The 18222-nt window shown below is 47.9% G+C and overlaps 2 protein-coding genes across 6 annotated transcripts in view; one reads left to right on the forward strand and one right to left on the reverse strand.

Moving 5' to 3' along the window:
• The window catches only part of LOC139362897 (uncharacterized), a 96436-nt gene extending 88162 nt beyond the window's left edge, over nt 1-8274 (forward strand). The window contains exon 6 of the mRNA XM_071095251.1: nt 8186-8274. Coding sequence (XP_070951352.1) covers nt 8186-8253 — 68 coding nt within the window. The 3' untranslated portion in view covers nt 8254-8274. The remainder of the gene's footprint in view (nt 1-8185) is intronic.
• Nucleotides 6480-17163, reverse strand: LOC105492743 (intraflagellar transport protein 22 homolog). Of its 5 annotated transcripts, none has more exons than XM_071095256.1 (5): nt 17010-17163; nt 14604-14680; nt 12899-13101; nt 10548-10706; nt 6480-6619 (listed from the first exon to the last, which is right to left on the reverse strand). In XM_071095256.1, exons 1-4 carry the CDS (start codon nt 17130-17132, stop codon nt 10576-10578), a joined length of 534 nt encoding a protein of 177 aa, XP_070951357.1. In that variant the 5' UTR covers nt 17133-17163; the 3' UTR covers nt 6480-6619; nt 10548-10575. The 5 variants fall into 5 exon arrangements, with proteins under 5 accessions (XP_070951357.1, XP_070951356.1, XP_070951358.1 ...); XM_071095255.1 differs by lacking the exon at nt 6480-6619 and adding an exon at nt 9654-10290; XM_071095257.1 differs by lacking the exon at nt 6480-6619 and having other exon boundaries at nt 10478-10703.
• Between the last annotated feature and the right edge of the window lie 1059 nt (nt 17164-18222).

Below are 18222 nucleotides of genomic sequence, written 5' to 3' on the forward strand. Positions count from 1 at the left end.
GCTGCCACCTTGTAAAAAGTGCCTTTCTCCTTCCACATGATTGTGAGACCTCTCCAGCCACATGGAATTGTGAGTCCATTAAACCTCTTTTTCTTTATAAATTACCCAATCTCAGGTATATCTTTATCAGCAGCATGAAAACAGACTAATACACCTGCTGAGTACTCGGGGAGATATCTCTTGATTTATTCCACCTGAGGCATGAAAGATTAGGGGTATTTATCTATCTTTATTACATAAGCGTTGCTGGTGAGAGGATAGAGAACTTCTATGGCCTGTCTGAACATGTGGGCAGAACTACCTCCAGCTCACCCGGCTCCGGCCTAGGCTGCTTCCAGATGGGACAACTCTTAGACAACCAGATGCTGGTACCTGCTAGTGGGGCCAAAGTGCTCAGAAGAGCTGTGGGCCAAAGTGAAGTAAGCAATGCCCCATGTTCTGTGGTGAGATCTATGCAAACCTACCGCCAAAGTCTATGGAAACTGAGACCAAAGAAAGAGGCAGATAAATCCAGCTTCTCAGAAAATAACATTGAATAGGAACTTATGAACAGAAGCCATGTCTCAGGAGGATTCGAGATGGTTGGATCCCTACACTATTACCCCCCAGACCCAGGGCTTATGTACTACAGAGTATTGCCTAAGGGCAAGATAAATAGTAAGTGTGTGTCTATAATAACATCAAGGTTGCTTTGACCTAAGGGCAGGATTTACAGTAAGTAAATGCTCTTACATAAGGAACAGTAGATAAAATAGAAATCTTAGAGGTATCCCCAGAACTAGGGTTAATCAGAAGTCAACATGGTGGATTAGCATCCAAGATGGAGTTGCGTTAGCCTCCATGCCCCACATGTGTGCACTGCATCTCTTCTACGAGCAAAATAGGACTGGAGTTCAGACAGTGGGACAGAGCAAGGAGGAGGATAAAAGAGTTGTCAGAAGTTAGACATATGGCATCCCTAGGATCATGGTGAACCTCAGCTTCATTTGGGGAGTCCATACCCTGACACAATAATAGGAACCAGAGGCTTGGGCAGTTGTAAAACCCTCAGAGAGTATGTTAAGCACATATATACACACAGACATGTTCACATCAGAGGTGAAGTCTGCAGTTGGTCTTGGTTCCCTAAGTCCACTAGGCATGTGCTTACCTATGTGCCTGTCCACTTGCATCTCCCCATTCCCCACTGCCTTTGTCTTTGCCCCGTCTATATGACTGGTTCTCATGGGCCATGTGTTTCCTCATTAGGATCAGACTTGTCTTAGTCTGTTCAGGCTGCTGTAACAGAACACCTACACTGGGTAGCTTAAACAATAAGTCATTTCTCTTGATTCTGGAGGCTGAGAAGTCCAAGATCAAGTTGCCAGCCTGTTTGGTTCCTGTGAGGGCTCTCTTCCTGGTTTGCAGACTGCTGCCTTCTTGTTCAATCTACACATTGCAGGGGAAGTTGAATCTTGGGCCTCTTCCTTTTCTTGTAAAGACACTAATTCCATCATAAGGGCATCAACTCATGGCCACATCTAAATCTAATCACCTCCCAAAGACCCTACTTCTGAATACCATCACAGTGAGATTAGAATGTCAACATATGAATTTGTGAGAATGGAGAGGGACACAAACATTCAGCCCATAAAAAGACCTTTCCTTGAAGCCCAGATAGCTTGGCTGGGTCCTTCCCACCTTGTCTAATTCTTGCCAGACCCATGTTTCTGCAGTCAGGACCCTACCTGGAAAGCCTTTGCTACTGCCTAGACTCCTGCCCAGATGGGATAAGACATTTACAACCAAAGCCCTGACACTCACCATACTTTAATAATTGTCACTCTCCAAAGACCTCTGCAGCAAACCCAAAGCCCCTGCATTTGGGAATTCTTTGGGGACTACAGGCAGCCCCAATGAAGTCAGTTTACCTGTATCCCTTGGGCTCTGTCACTTACACAAATGGCTCTCTCTTTCCCCATCACCATACCCTTGTAGAGCCAGCCCTGCAGTCGGGTTAATTCATCTCACACCCCAATCCCTCCACAATCTCCACTGTTTCTTTCTCTGGTTTGGTCCACTTTGCAAAAGAGCTTGTTTTTGTTGTTGTTGTTGTTGTTTTGTTTTTGTTTGTTTGTTTGGAGATGAAGTCTCGCTCTTGTCCCCCAGGCTGTAGTGCAATGGCACTATCTCGGCTCACTGCAACATCCGCCTTCCGGGTTCAAGCAATTCTCCTGCCTCAGCCTCCCAAGTAGCTGGGATTACAGGCACCCGCCACCAGGCCTGGCTAATTTTTGTATTTTTAGTAGAGATGGTGTTTCACCATGTTGGCCAAGCTGGTCTCAAGCTCCTGACCTCAGGTGATCTGCCCTCCTTGGCCTCCCAAATTGCTGGGATCACAGGCATGAGCCACCGCACCTGGCCAAAAGAGCTTGCTTTTATGCACTCATCCATTCCGTCAATGTTCATTAGCACCTATCACATGCCAGGCATTGCTGGGATTCAGGAGTGAGTAACAGAGCATGCCTTATAGGTGCCACCCAATGCAGAAATCCCTGTTGTCTGAACAAGGCAAAAGAGTACACATGCAGAGATTTACTAACAAGAGAGTACTAGCATGCTGGCTCCAGCACTGACTGCAGCTGGTACCAGGCAAGTGAGTCAGTATCCTCCCCCAGCAAAAAAACATAATATAATATAATATAAAAGCATTTCTACAACCAGAACTGTAAGAGGCAAAATGAAGAAACAGACCAGACCTTGGCTTAATGATGGTTCTAAGCTCATTAGTGGTTTCCAGTTGACATGAGGCAGCCTAACAGCCTGGTCCAGCTTCCCAGCACCCAGGGTCTGAGGACAGATGCATCAGTGGGAGGCAGCTTTTCCACAGTGAGGCTCTGTGGTAGCATTTGCAGCATCAGAGAGCTCTTAAAATGCTTGGTTGGAGGAGCTGCCAGGTCATACCTATAAAGCTATGTGCTTGGCACTGAGTCTGGTGGGGCCTGATTCATATGGAAACCCCTGAGAGCCATGAGCAAGAGTGTTTATAGACTTAGAAAACCCTGCATGCTCTTGTAATTTTTTTTTCTTCTCCCCTGAGAAAAGTAGGAGTTAAGAGATTTGTGGAACCTCCTGATTTATGGGAGACTCAGCCCTCCTCTCCTGATGGCCTCTCTCCAGAGCATTCCCATTTGTTCACATGGGAGAAGAGAGGCAGTTCCAGGCTCCCTTGCATGGGGGGAAAAACAGTATTTCCCATGGACACACAGCATACTTTAGCCAGAAATCCCACAGCACTTTCTAAAACCAGGAGCAATACTGATAGCATCCCAAGTGCCTCTGACAAGCTATCAGGCTGGGCTCTGTTTCCCCATTAAACCAGCATAGTCCAGCCCTGCCTCTGGGAGCTTGAATTGGCTTAGAGACTAGATTTCCTCATCTTAGATCCTAGATTTGCCTGCTTGGCACATCAGCTAGGAGCAATATCAGGTTGCATTTTCTTACTCCCAAATCCTGGAAGCAGCCAGACAAAAGCTGGTGCAAGGTTGGTCTGTGAGTCCTATGTTCCCCCAGGAGATGCCTACAGTGGCATGAACTTGTCAAGGAGGCAAAGAAGGTCCCTCTACCACAGGACCAAATGAGACTTCCCTAACTGTAATAGCAAGTCCTGTCACCCTCCGAAGGATGTTTCATTACTGTGCTCCCTTTGCAGATGTGGGAACAGAAGTACAGAATTTTTCTAAGAGAAAGGGTCTTGCTCTGTCACCCAAGCTGGTGTGCAATGGTGCAATCATAGCTCACTGCAGCCTCAAACTCCTGGGCTCAAACAATCTTCCTTCCTCAGCTTCCCGAGTCATGGATCTACAGGTGTGTGCAGCCACACCTGGCTGATTTTTATTATTTGTTGTAGAGATGAGGATGTCACTATGTTGCCCAGGCTGGTCTTGAACTCCCAACCTCAAGTGATCCTCCCAACTCAGCCTCACAAAGTGCTGGGATTCAGGACTGCACCACCACGCCTGGTCCCGGAAGCACAGATTGATTCCGGTCTTGCCCCGTGTCATACAGCTAGTAAAGGGTGGGGCAAGATTTGAACCGCGACACACACTTGAGTAGGCATCCCTTCTACTCTCCCCTGAGTCCCAGACCCATGTTCCCCAGACCATAAGACAGTGATTCCCAGGGCCCTCTCCTGGGATCCCAGCTGACATGAGTCAGATCTCTGGAGGGCTTACCAGATCCCCTCACTGAGCCCTCGAAGGCCCCGGGATGAAAGAGATTACGTTAAGCATGACATTTTTTTTTTTTCTTGTTAGATTGTACAGTTTTTGCCTTTCAGCACGTTCCTTGTTTCAGTCATTCCTTTTCCTTTCCAGACCCCAGGAGCCAGAAATAAACACAGGCAGTGTTCACATTGATGTAAATAACCGTTGGCTTTATTGAACCCATCTGCTCAGGCTGTTGGTTGAAATCATAGCTCTGGAGTGTTTTCCACCCCTTGGGCATTCGGGAAGTTTAGCTGCTGACCTGCCTGGGCAAGTTTGTTCTGCTCCTTCAAGAAAGACCCTCACTACAGAAGCCATGGGTTCATTTCCTTGCCATCCTCAGGGCTCAGGAGCCTAGCCCTTTTCTCCCACTTAATTAATGCATGTTTTTATTTAGAGACAGGATCTTGCTCTGTCTCCCAGGCTGGAGTGGAGTGGTGCGATCACAACTCATGGCAGCCTCAAATTCCTGGGCTCAAGCAATCCTCCCTTCTCAGCCTCCCAAGTAGCTGGCACTACAGGTGTGCTCCACCACTCCTGGCTAATGTTTTCATTTTTATTTTTAAAGATGGTGTCTCACTATGTTGCCCAGGCTGTTCTCGAACTCCCAGCCTCAAGCAGTCTTCCTGCCTCAACTTCCCAAGTATCTGGGACTACAGGTGCACACACCCATGCCTGGCTAACTTCTAAAATCTTCCGTAGAGATGGCTTCTCACTATGTTGCCCATACTGGTCTCAAACTCCCGGGCTCAAGCCATCCACCCACCTCAGCCTCCCAAAAGTGCTGGGCTTACAGGCATGAGCCACCACACCTGGCCCCTTTTCTGCTCATTAACAGTCATTTTCCTTCTCACTTTTTCTTTCTTCTGACACACCTAGAAGCTGCTTCCTGCCTCCCAGTCCTGCAGACTGCTTGGCCCCATCAATCTGTCCTGGGACGTTGAGTTCAAGGACAGACAAAACCAATGGCTGCAACCCATAGCCACAGCCTCTGGCAGCCATCAGCCCACCGTGGCCCTATGTTGATGTCCCATGCCTCTACACTTTGCACTGGGCTCTCTTCTCTTGTAATAACTATTAACAACCAGGTGCCATGGCTCACGCCTGTAATCCCAACACTTTGGGAGGCTGAGGTGGGCAGATCACAAGGTCAGGAGTTCGAGACCAGCCTGGCCAACATGGTGAAACCCCGTCTCTACTAAATAAATAAATAATAGCCAGGCGTGGTGGCACACACCTGTAATTCTAGCTACTCAGGAGGCTGACATAGGGGAATTGCTTGAACCCAGGAGGTGGAGACTGCAGTGAGCCAAGATCACACCACTGTACTCCAGCCTGAGCAACAGAGCAAGACTCCATCTCAAAATAATAATAATTAACAGGAGCAGCTAAGTGCATCAGACACTTGTTATATGCTAGGTGCTGCCATAAGCCCTATGCAAGTATTGTTTTCTTCATCCTCACAATCACCCCGGGAAACTGAGGCACTGACAGTGATGAGATATTTGCCCAAAATCACACAGCTAGCAGAGGGTTCAGCTGGGATTCCAACCCAAGAAGTCTGGCTCTCGGGTTAGGGTTCTTTTCTATAGAAAAACTCAGCTTTGAAGTATGCAGGTCTCCACACCCCACTAGTCTAGAAGTCCCAGCTGGGGGTCAGAGCGCATGTCTTTGGTCATGTGTGGTTGAGTTTTTGTCTTCTTATTTCTAGTTCCCCTTTGTTTTCTGGTTTTCGTTTGTTTGCCTCTCTCCTTCATTTCCTACTTCTCCTGAGTGTAGCTTGAGTCTTTACTGCAATGGATGGCCTTCTCCTCATTGTGTTCTTTCTCTCTTGCCCCACATTCAATCAGTAGCCACATCCTATGGATTAATTCATTTCAGAAATATTTAATGAGCACCTACGACGTGCCAAGCACACAGTAGGTGAACAAGATACATGGAGTCTCTGTACATGGGGCACTTTTGTTAGCAGCCACGAATCCACATGGGTCTACAGCAAGCTCAATTCTTGCCTCCTCGGAAGAAAGAATTCTACCGAGGGACATAAGGCACAGGAAGACATTGAGGAAAGTTTTAGAGCAGGAATGAAAGCTTATTAAAAAGCTTTACAGCAGGAACGGAAGGAAGTAAAGTACACTTGGAAGAGGACCACACAAGTGACGAGAGCAAGTGCAGTTTGACCTTAGACTTGGGGTTTTATAGGTTGGCCTGCTTCCGGAGGGTTGCATTCCTTCTCCCCTGATTCTTCCCATAGGGTAGGCTGTCCACATGCACAGTGGCCTTCCAGCATCTGGGAGGGGCCGCGTGCACAGTGTGTTTCCTGAAATTGTACGCATGCCCACTTAAGGCGTTCTTCCCTTATCAATCAAGTTTTCCTAGAAGAAGGTCATATACTAGTGAAGCTTGGCCATTTTGCCCCTTAGGGTGCATGCTTGGGCCCACTCACCCAACTCCTGAGGTCTCATTGGGAAGCTGCTAATCACCAGTTTCAGGTTTTTCCTGTCTATGGGGAAACTGCCTCTCCCTGGCACTGGCTGCGACCAGTTATATTTTAGAGAGACAGCGTAACAGCCACCCACCTGCCCATCACCTGCTGGCCGCCTGACGTTGCTGGGTTTCGAGTGGGGGTGTCCTCTCCTGCCGTGCTCATGTCCGCCTGACTGCCTACTGGAACACTCTCAGTATGGTTGTTCTGCCTCTTGTCTCTCACACCCACTGGCTCAGAAACCAATGTCCCAAAATATGGCATTTAGACATGCTGAAATGAAGGCGCTTCAAGGTCTCTCTGGCCTCCCCACCTCCATACCCGAGAAGCTGCAATTCCTTTATCTGCCTGAGATCCAGAACCATGAGGGAGAACAGCTGTTTTTCCTTCCCTTCTCTATCTCATTGTCTATTGCAGAAAAGGAGACCAAGACGTAACCACACCTGAATAGACCCTTTTACAAGTATAAAGATTGTCTCCAAGGATCATTTAAATTCCAAAGAGAACTATTAACAAGTTCCCCAATCCATTCATTCTCTCTAGTAATCCCCTCAACAGAATTATTCTCCGTGCTCCTTTCCCATAACCTGTTTTACCAGGATCCAGGCCCCCATTCTTTCTGTAACCCTTCAAGTCTACAAGCTTCTGGTCTTGAACTCCTGACCTCAAACAGTCCTCCTGCCTGGTCCTCCCAAAGTGCTAGGATTACAAGCATGAGCCATTGCACCCCGCCAACGTGGCATATAATCTTCTGTAACTCATTGGGAGGTTGGGTCTTTATTCTGAAGGTTCTTGTGTATATATGTTAAATACATTTGTATGCCTTTTCTCCTATTAATCAATCTGCCTTACGTCAGTGATTTTCAATAAATCTTTAGGGTGCTAAAGCCTTTGCAAAGGCTGGTGGGTCTGCCTAAATGCTCTTCCGCCATAGAGCAGCCTGGATCACTCATTCACCTCCAGTTAGACTTTCCTCAAATGTCACTTTCTCAGCAAGGCCTACCCTATCTACTGTATGTAAAACTGCACCTCACCCCTGCACTCCTGTTACCCTGCTGTGCTTTCTATGTTACCCAGAATAATTTATTATACATGAATTTATTTACTATATTTATTGTATTTTTATATTATATATTAATATATCTTTATTACATTTATCATATTATAAAAATGTATCATATTTATATCTATTGTTTTAAGTGGAGATTTATTCTCTCTCCACTCACTCTGTAAGCTCCTTGTGAATGGAAATCTTTATTTTGCTCACAGACATATTCCAGTGATATGTTTTGGCTGTGTCCCCACCCAAATCTCATCTTGAATTGTAGCTCCCATAATTCCCATGTGTCATGGGAATGGGCCAGTGGAAGGTAATTGAATCATGGGGGTGGGTCTTTCCCCTACTGTTCCCATGATAGTGAATAAGTCTCATGAGATCTAATGGTTTTATAAACAGGAGTTTCCCTGCACAAGCTCTCTCTTGCCTGCTGCCATGTGAGACATGCCTTTCGCCTTCTGCCATGATTGCGAAGTCTCCCCAGCCATGTAGAACTGTGAGTCCATTAAACCTCTTTTTCTTTATAAATTACCCAGTCTCAGGTATGTCTTTATCAGCAGCATGAGAACAGACTAATACACCCAAGCACCTAAACTGATACCTGATGCATAGAAGATGCTCAGTAAGAATTTGTGGACTAATGAACAAATGAGTGAATGGATGGGATATATGTCTTCAGCTCTAGCCTGATGCTGTGTGCATCACAGGTGTTTAATTATTGCTTACTGAAGGGAAGAGCTCCACAATCAGACTCAGTTCACATTCTTGATGACAGCAGCCCTGGAAAAACCAGTGTTCGGTATGATCTCATTCTTCCTGTTTGCATTTTTGTTCTTCGAGACAGGGTCTTACTGTGTCACCCAAGCTGGAGTGCAGTGGTGCAATCATAGCTTACTGCAGTCTCCAACTCCTGGGCTCAAGCAATCCTCCCACCTCAGTCTCCCAAGTAGCTGGGAATACAGGTGTATGCCACCACACTTGGCTAATTTTAAAAAATTTATTTAGAGATGAGGTCTCAGTACATTGCCCAGGCTGGTTGTGAATGCCTGGGCTCAAGCGATCCTCCCACCTCAGCCTCCCAAAACACTGGAATTATACAGGTGTGAGTCATCTTGCCCGGCCCTCTGTTTGCATTTTTAGGACCAAACTACAGTCATGGATCCTGTGAGGTATAATCAGGATGAAGGGGAGTTCAGAGCTCACCAGGATCCCTGGCCTCATATCCCCTCAAGTCAGCAGTAGGTGAGCTCATTTCCTTTCTACTTGCCCTATCCTGGGGACCCTCCTCCTGCAGACAAGGACCCCAGCTCTCAATCCTCAATCTGGTCTTGCTCCTCATCCTGCTCTGAGAAACAGGCCAGTGTGGCTGGAGCACAATGAGTGAGAGAACAGGGGATTGGAGACACCAGTGGAACCTAGATGATACATGACCTTGGAGTCAAGCAGAGAAGTCTGGGGTTGTCTAAAACCAAGGGGAGCTTGGCACAGTGGCTCCTACCTATAATCCCAGCATTTTGAGAGGCCAAGACAGGAGGATTGCTTGAGGCTAGGAGTTTGAGTCCAGCCTGGGCAACACAGTGAGACTCTGTCTCAAAAAAAAATGCAAATACATGAATAGATACACATACAGACATATAGGTTGACAGTCAAAGAGACAGGTACACAGAGGGACAGATAGACTAACAGAAGGACACACATTAGGATACTTAGATAAATAGAAGAAAGGCAGGTAGACAAACAGAGAGATAACAGATAATAGATGGATAGATGATATACAGATAAATAGATCATAATACAGATGATAAATAGCATAGATAATAGAGATGATAAATAGGACAGATAGATAGATGATAGATAGATGATAGATAGATAGATAGATAGATAGATAGATGATTTGGCTCTGTGTCCCCACCTAAATCTCACTTTGAAGTGTAATCCCAATAATCCCCACATGTCAAGGACGGGACCAGGTGGAGGTAATTGAATCATGGGAGAAGCTTTCCCCATGCAGTTCTCGTGATAATGAGTGAGTCTCACAAGATCTGATGGTTTTATAAGCATCGTGCATTTCCCCTGCTTTCACTCTTTTTCTCTCCTGCTGTCCTGTGAAGAGGTGCCTTCTGCCATGATTGTAAGTTTCCTGAGGCCTCCCCAGCCATGTGGAACTGTGAATCAAACCTCTTTTCTTTAACCAGTCTCAGGTATTTCTTCATAGCAGCTTGAGAACAGACTAATACAGGTAGGTAGATAGATAGATGGATAGATAGATAGATAGATAGATAGATAGATAGATAGATAGATAGATAGATAGATAATAGAGATGATAGACAGATAGATCATACATACATACATACATTGACAGATACATAAATATGACAGATAAATGAGAAAGAGACTGCAACAGCTGGCAAAAATCAACCAAATACCTCTCTCCATCTCTTGTCCTTTTTCTCATGAAGCTCTCCCACTCGCATTTCTCATTCTACCTCTTCTCCTGTAATCTTCTGCTAGGTAGAATTATAACTTGATGAAAACTCCATGAGATAGATTTTAAAGACAGGAAACAATAAGAAGTAGCTAAGAGGGCTGTGTGGCCGCCCGGGTGTCAATCAGAACAAATGAGCCAGTGGGTGGGAAAGCTCTTCCTTTGTAAACAGTCAGGTTCTCACATGCGGGAGGGTGTCAGACCCATTCATAATGCAACGGAGTTTAAGGTGTGAGGGGAGATACAACAGTGGGCAACAGTGACTCACAACCTTACCATGCATTTGAATTACCCAGAGGACTTCTTAACCCACAGATTGTTGAGCTCTACTCCAAGAGTTTCTGCTTCCACAGATCTGGGTAGGGCCTGAAGATTCACATTTCCTGGATAATGCTGATTGTTGCTGGTCCAGGAACTTCACTTGGAGAACCGCTACTGTAAAATAATTTTTCAAAGGTTGTTTTGGCTATCATGATGATGTTTAATCATGTCTCTTTTAATTAAATCCTATCATTCAGCATATTTGAAAATGAAGGGCCAGGTGCAGTGGCACACGCCTGTAATCCCAGCACTTTGGGAGGCTGAGGTGGTTGGATCACTTGAGGTCAGGAGTTCAAGACCAGCCTGGCCAACATGGTGAAACCCTGTCTCCATTAAAAATACAAAAATTAGCCGAGCCTAGTGGCAGATAATTGTAATCCCAGCTACTTGGGAGGCGGTGGCAAGAGAATCGCCTGAACCTGGAGGGTGGAGCTTGCAGTGAGCCAAGATGGCGCCACTGCACTCCAGCCTGGCAACAGTGTGAGACTCCATCTCAAAAAAAAAAAAGAATAGCATAAGAGAGAGGGAGGGAAATCTGAGACAGACACATAGAGAAGGCAATGTGGGGACCGAGTAGAGATGGCCTTGAAGGCTGGGGTGATGACAGCAGCCACAAAGCAAAGGACAGCAGCCACCAGGGGGCAAGACAGGGATTCTCCCTTGGAGCCTCTGGAGGCCATGTGGCCTTGATGACACTTTGATTTTGGCTCAGTGATGCTGATTCCAGACTGCTGGCCTCCTGAAGTATGAGAGAGTTAATTTCTCCTAATTGACGCCACTAAGTTTGTGGTAATTGGCAACAGCAGCAACAGGAAGCTCATACAGCATCAGCATCAAGTTAGACATAGAGGAGAATCTATGAGTCCTCCATTTTCTTCTCTGCCCATAGGGTCTTTTCTCCTCCCATGGCCTCATCAGGACTACAGCGGTCTCTCCCCTAATCCCCTTTGTCTTCTTCTCCTCCCAGTCCAGCCCCCAAGTTGATGTCAGAAGGGTTTTTCTAAAATGTAGTTCTGGCCACATTAATCTGCAGTGAAAATCTGTCAGTGGCACAGTAATGCCTGTAAGATGAAGCCAAACTCTTTGAGCTGGCCTGAAAGGGCCCCTTGTCTTCTCCCACCACTCCCCTCACCCTCACCCTCACCCTCACCCATACACATACAGTCACTCCCCTCACAGACTCCCACAGGCACTCAGACTCACACACAAGCACATATTTACTCTCATTCAAGCACACAGTAACACAGTACTTTATTTATTTATTTATTCAGAGATGGAGTCTCCCTCAGTCACCCAGGCTGGAGTGCAATGGTGCGATCTCAGCTCACTGCAACCCCCGCCTCCCGGGTTCAAGCAATTCTCCTGCCTCAGCCTCCCAAGTAGCTGGGACTACAGGCGCGTGCCACCACGCCCGGCTAATTTTTTGTATTTTTAGTACAGACGGGGTTTCGTCATGTTAGCCAGGATGGTCTCGATCTCCTGACCCCGTGATGCGCCTGCCTCGGCCTCCCAAAGTGCTGGGATTATAGGCGTGAGGCACCGCACCACGCCTTTTTTTTTTTTTTTTTTGAGACAGTCTCACTCTGCCGACCAGGATGAGTACAATGGTGTGATGTGATCTCCGTTCACTGTAACCTCCACCTCCCAGGTTCAAGCAATTCTCCTGGCTCAGAGAATTTCAAGTGTGTGCCACCATGCCCAGCTAATTTTTAAAATATCTTTAGTAGAGATGGGGTTTCACTAATTTGGTCAGGCTGGTCTCGAACTCCTGACCTTAGATTATCCACCTGCCTTGGCCTCCCAAAGTGCTGGGATTATAGGTGTGAGTCACCGTAACTGGCCTTGTTTTTTTTTTTTTTTTTTTCCTGAGATGGTGTCTTGCTGTGTCACCCAGACTGAAGTATAGTGGTGAAATAGTTCACTGCAACCTCCACCTCCAGGGTTCAAACAATTCTCCTGCCTTAGCCTCCTGAGTAGCTGGGATTACAGGTGCCTGCCACCATGCCTAGCTAATTTTTGTATTTTCAGTAGAGACAGGGTTTCACCATGTTGGCCAGGCTGCTCTCAAACTCCTGACCTCAGGTGATCCACCTGCCTCGGCCTCCCAAAGTGCTGGGATTACAGGCATGAGCCACTGCACCTGGCCAAACCTGGCAATTCTGACTCACATGGAGAGGGCAACAATTGCCTAGGGTACATAGGTGCTCAGTAACTGGACAGAGCTGCTGGTTTCTAGGACGTGGGGCAATATGTAGGTGTCCAAAATGTTCAAGACAAAAGAGGAAGAGAAATTCCAGTTTCCTTACACAGAGACCGGCTTCCTTTATCATCTCCAGAGCCTGGTTTGTGGTGTGCAATTAGCATACACTGTGTGTCCTGTAACGACTGCTGCTGGACAAAGCAGGAATACCACATCTCCATTTCCTTCCGGTGGCTTGGGATGTCAGCACTGAAGACGATCACTACTCCGTGAGCATCCTTCATCAGGGCTGGCCAGCAGGACTCAAACCTGTGAGGAAGAAAAGGAACAAGGGGGAAATTTAGGTTATTCTGGTTTCTAACTGTGGACTTTAAAAAGAATATCTTAGTATTAAAAGTTGGTCCATGACTTCCTTTTTTTTTTTTTTTTATTTAAGAGACAGGGTCTTGCTCTGTCTCTCAGGCTGTAGTGCAGTTGTGGGATCATAACTCACTGCAGCCTCCAATGTGGGCCCAAGTGGTCCTTCTGCCTCAGCCTCCTGAGTAGCTAGGACTACGGGTGTGCTCCATATCAGGTCAATTTTATTTTTTGTAAAGGCTGATTTCTTCATTTAAAAAAAATTTTATTATTATGATTATTTGACACAAGTGTCTGGCTCTATTGCCCAGGCTGGAGTGCAGTAGCACGATCTTGACTCACTGAAACCTACATCTCCCAGGTTCAAGCAATTCTCGTGCCTCAGCCTCCTGATGTAGCTGGGATTATAGGTGCATACCACCACACTGGGCTAAGTTTTATATTTTTAGTAGAGACTGGGTTTTCACTATGTTGGCCAGGCTGGTCTCAAACTTCTGAGTTCAGGTGATCTGCCTGCCTCATCCTCCCAAAGTACTGGATTACAGGTGTGTTCCATGGTGCCTGGCCCCTATTTATTTATATATTTATTTTTAAAATGAGATTTCATCATGTTGGACAGGCTGGTCTTGAACTCCTAACCTTAGGTAATCTGCCTGCCTCGGCCTCCAAAAGTGCTGGGATTACAGGCGTGAGCTACCACGCCTGGCCAAGGTTGATGACTGCTAACTGCATCATAGCCTAATCACTAAAGTGTATAAAGCAATGCATGTCAGCAAATAATTTATCAAGCTTCTCATACGTGCCAGGAAACATGCCAGGCCCAACTCCATGGTGCCTGGTGGACAGCTGATTTTTTTGTTTTGTTTTGTTTTTTGAGACAGAGCCTCACTCTATTGCCCAGGCTGGAGTGCAATGGCGCGATCTTGGCTCACTGCAACATCTGCCTCCCGGGTTCATGCAATTCTCCTGCCTCAGCCTCCAAAGTAGCTGGGATTACAGGTGCCCATCACCATGCTGACTAATTTTTTGTATTTTTAGTAGAGACGGGGTTTCGTGATGTTGGCTACGCTGGTCTCGAACTCTTCTCCTCAGGTGATCCACCTGCCTTGGTCTCCTAAAGTGCTGGGATGACAGGCGTGAGCCACCGACCCTGGCCAGGGTCTCACTCTGTCACCCAGGATGGAGTGCTGTGGCACAATCATAGCTCACTGCAGCCTCCAACTCCGGGCTTCAAGTGATCCTCCTGCTTCAGTCTACCATGTAGCTGAGACTACAGACACATGCCAACACACTTGGCTAATGTTTTATTTTTAGTTGAGATGGGGTGTCCCTATATTGCCCAAAGTTCAAGTAATCCTCCTGCTTTGGCCTCCCAGAGCGCTGAGATTAGAGGCATGAGCCTCCCTGCCCAGCCAGTTGGGCACTCTTTGGGACACAGATTTGTCAGGGCTCACCTCACTCCTTGGGTTGGGCTGTATTCAGTGATGTCAGAAGATTCTGTCAGAACGTTGGCCAGAACAGTTTTTCCACTCTGTGAAAATGAGAGCAAATAAAGGTCTTTGCTGAAAGGCAGAAAAGAAAACCAAAAAGAGCACCCCAAGAGGTGGCCTGGAATCGGTGTGATGCAGTAGAGGTAACGGGCACCGTGAGATCACTGGGGTGGTTATGACCTCACTCTCCTGCTCTAGGATGGTGGCCACAGCCTGGTCTGGGGCCCAGGGAGCATGGGATTAAGGAGTTCTTTTTTTTTTGAGATGGAGTTTCTCTCTTGTTGCCCAGGCTGGAGTGCAATGGAGCGATCTTGGCTCACCACAACCTCTGCCTCCTGGGTTCATGCAATTCTCCTGCCTCAGTCTCCTGAGTAGCTGGGATTACAGGCATGTGCCACCACACCCAGCTAATTTTTGTAGTTTTAATAGAGACCGGGTTTCACCATATTAATCAGGTTGATCTGGAACTCCTGACCTCAGGTGATCCACCTGCCTTGGCCTCCCAAAGTGCTAGAATTATAGATATGAGCCCCTGAGCCTGGCCAAGGAGTTTTTAGGTCACACAGAGGATCAAGTCAGCCTAGGGACTTGTGACTAGTTGTCTCACAATCTCACATGGAGCTGCTTCTCCACCTCAATTATATGAGTAATACACATTGCCACATTGCTTTTTTTTTTTTTTTTTTGAGACAGGGTCTTACTCTGTTGCCCCGGCTGGAGTGGAGCAACGCAATCATAGCTCACCGCAGCCTGCATCTACAGGGCTCAAGTGATCCTCCTGGCTCAGGCTCCTGAGCAGCTGGGACTACAGGTGTGCGCCACCATGCCCGGCTAATTTTTGTATTGTAGAGATGGCATTTCCGTATCTTGCCCAGGCTGGTCTTGAATGCCTGAGCACAAGTGAGCTCCCCACCTTGGCCTCCCAAAGTGCAGGCAGGAGTTAGCCACTGTGCCTGGCCTAGGACTTAAGACAGTTTCGCTCTTGTTGTCCAGGCTGGAGTGCAATGGTGCGATCTTGGCTCACTGCAACCTCTGCCTCCCGGATTCAAGTGATTCTCCTACCTCAGTTTCCCAAGTAGCTGAGATTACAGGCATGTGCCACCATGCCTGGCTAATTTTTGTAGTTTTAGTAGAGATGGGGTTTCACCATGTTAGGCTGGTCTCGAACTCCTGACCTCAGGTGATCCACCAGCCTCGGCCTCACAAAGTGCTGGGATTACAGGCATGAGCTGCCACACCTGGGCTTTTTACTTTTTATTTATTATTTTTTATTTTTAACGCATTTAGCTTTAGTTCATCTGAGCTTTATTTCTGTGGATGATGTGAAGTATACATGTAGATGTGATTCCCCACTATCACTCCCCCGACACACACATTAATCGCCAAGGGTTGCAGGACCATATAGTAAAAAGCTCAGGCCTCAAGCAATGGCTCACGCCTGTAATCCCAGAACTTTGGGAGGCTGAGGCAGGAGGACTGTTTGAGCCCAGGAGTTGGAGACCAGCCTAGGTACTAAGCAACATAGCGAGATCCTATCTCTACAAATAATTAACAAATTTAGGCCAGGCACAGTGGCTCATCCCTGTAATCCCAGCACTTTGGGAGGTCGAGGCAGGCGGATCACTTGAGGTCAGGAGTTAGAGACCAGCCTGGTCAACATGGTGAAAACCCATTTCTACAAAAAATACAAAAATTAGCTAGGGGTGGTGGTGTGCGCCTGTAATCCCAGCTACTCAGGAGGCTGAGGCAGGAGAATCCCTTGAACCCAGGAGGCAGACGCTGCAATGGGCCAAGATCAAGGCACTGCACTCCAGCCTGGGTGACAGAGCGAGACTCTGTCTCAAAACAAAACAAAACAAAAACAAGAAACTCAGTCGGGCATGGTGGTGCACGCCTGTAGTCCCAGGTACTCACGAGGCTGAGGCAGGAGGACTGCTTGAGCCCAGGAAAGTCGAGGCTGCAGTGAGCTATGATCACAACACTGCACTCCAGCATAAACGACAGTGAGAGTCCCTGTCTCAAAAGTCCAGATCCACAGACGCATTCATTAGGGGGATATCGGGGGCAAAGGAAAGAGTCACCAGACTTAGGCTGTGGTTCCAACGATGCCACTCAGTACCTTGGGCCTTCGGGGCTCATCAACACCGGGCTTGCCTCCACTATCTCCTCCGGGCAGTGGCTGGAATCAAGGTCTGAAAGCACGGAATTCACGGAAAGGCCAGGGTCGCCAGCCGGGGTGGGCGCGGTGGGCCCGGGTTCCCACCTCCAGGAACAAGGCACAGACCAGAGGGGTGGCGACCTGCGCTCCGCCAGGCCCGGAGACCCGCTTCCCGCTCCCCGCTCCCTCTGCCGCGTCGGGCCGGGCCTCACCTCTAAGGCCCCACGAAGAGGATCTTGGCCTTCAGCATCGTTGTCTGCCGCGGCGTAGTCAGCCGGAGCCCACCAGAGCTGGCGCGTCTGAGCTGAGCACTCCCTGGCCGCTGTCGTTTCCATGGCGACGGCTAGCGACCCGCAGGGGCCTACGGGACTCGGCCATTTCCGGCGCACAGGGCTGAAAGTGGGCGCGTCTGCAACTGGGAGGGCGTCGGAGAGAAGCCACAAAACCCGGGCTGCAGACGCGGTTCTTCCGGGTTGGCCTCTCTATTTCTTTTCTTTTTTGTTTGTTTGTTTGTTTGTTTTTGTTTTTGTTTTTGTTTTTTTGAGACGGAGTCTCGCTCTGTCTCCCAGGCTGGAGTGCAGTGCATCTCGGCTCACTGAAAGCTCTGCCACCCAGGTTCAGACCATTCTCTTGCCTCAGCCTCCCAAGTAGCTGGGAGTACAGGCACCCGCCAACACGCCCGGCTAATTTTTTGTATTTTTAATGGAGACGGAGTTTCACCTTGTTAGCCAGGATGGTCTCGATCTCCTGACCTCGTGATCCGTCCGCCTCGGCCTCCCAAAGTGCTGGGATTACAGGCGTGAGCCACCGCGCCCGGCCTGGCCTATTTCTTTTAGAGACAGGGTCTCACTCTGTCGCCCAGACTGGAGTGCAGTGGCGCGATCTCAGCTCACTGCAGCCTCCAACTTCTGGTCTCAAACGATCCTTCTGTCTCAGCCTCCCAAGTAGCTGGCACTACAGGCACGCGCCATCACGCCCGACTACATTTTTAAATGTTTTTATTTGTAAGACTGGATTTTGCTATGTTGCCCAGGCTGTTTTCGAACTCCTGGGCTGAAACGATCCGCCCACCTCCACCTCCCAAAATTCTGGGACTGCAGGCACACTCCACCAGTCTTGGTAGAGAGGCGGAAAGCAAGATTCCAGGAGGGGGTGGAATGGCCGTTTCCAAATCTTTGTTCCTCCCAATAATCCCGAGGGCACAGACAGGCCATACAAGTGGCAAGCGGGCCTTGGAACCAGGTTTTGACTCCTTTATCACTGTGGCCGTCCACTTGGGAGCCGATTTATCACAGCCGTGGCCCAGCTTAGAAGAAGTCTGGTTTCTGTAAAAGGATTCACCACTCACTATCACTCCTGTGATCTGGGAGAAACCAAAAATGATGATGACTGGAATCGTTTGGTCAGTGCAGGTGTCTGGAAACA

The sequence above is a fragment of the Macaca nemestrina genome, chromosome 4, assembly GCF_043159975.1.
Source record: "Macaca nemestrina isolate mMacNem1 chromosome 4, mMacNem.hap1, whole genome shotgun sequence".
In the NCBI taxonomy this organism is placed as follows: domain Eukaryota; kingdom Metazoa; phylum Chordata; class Mammalia; order Primates; family Cercopithecidae; genus Macaca; species Macaca nemestrina.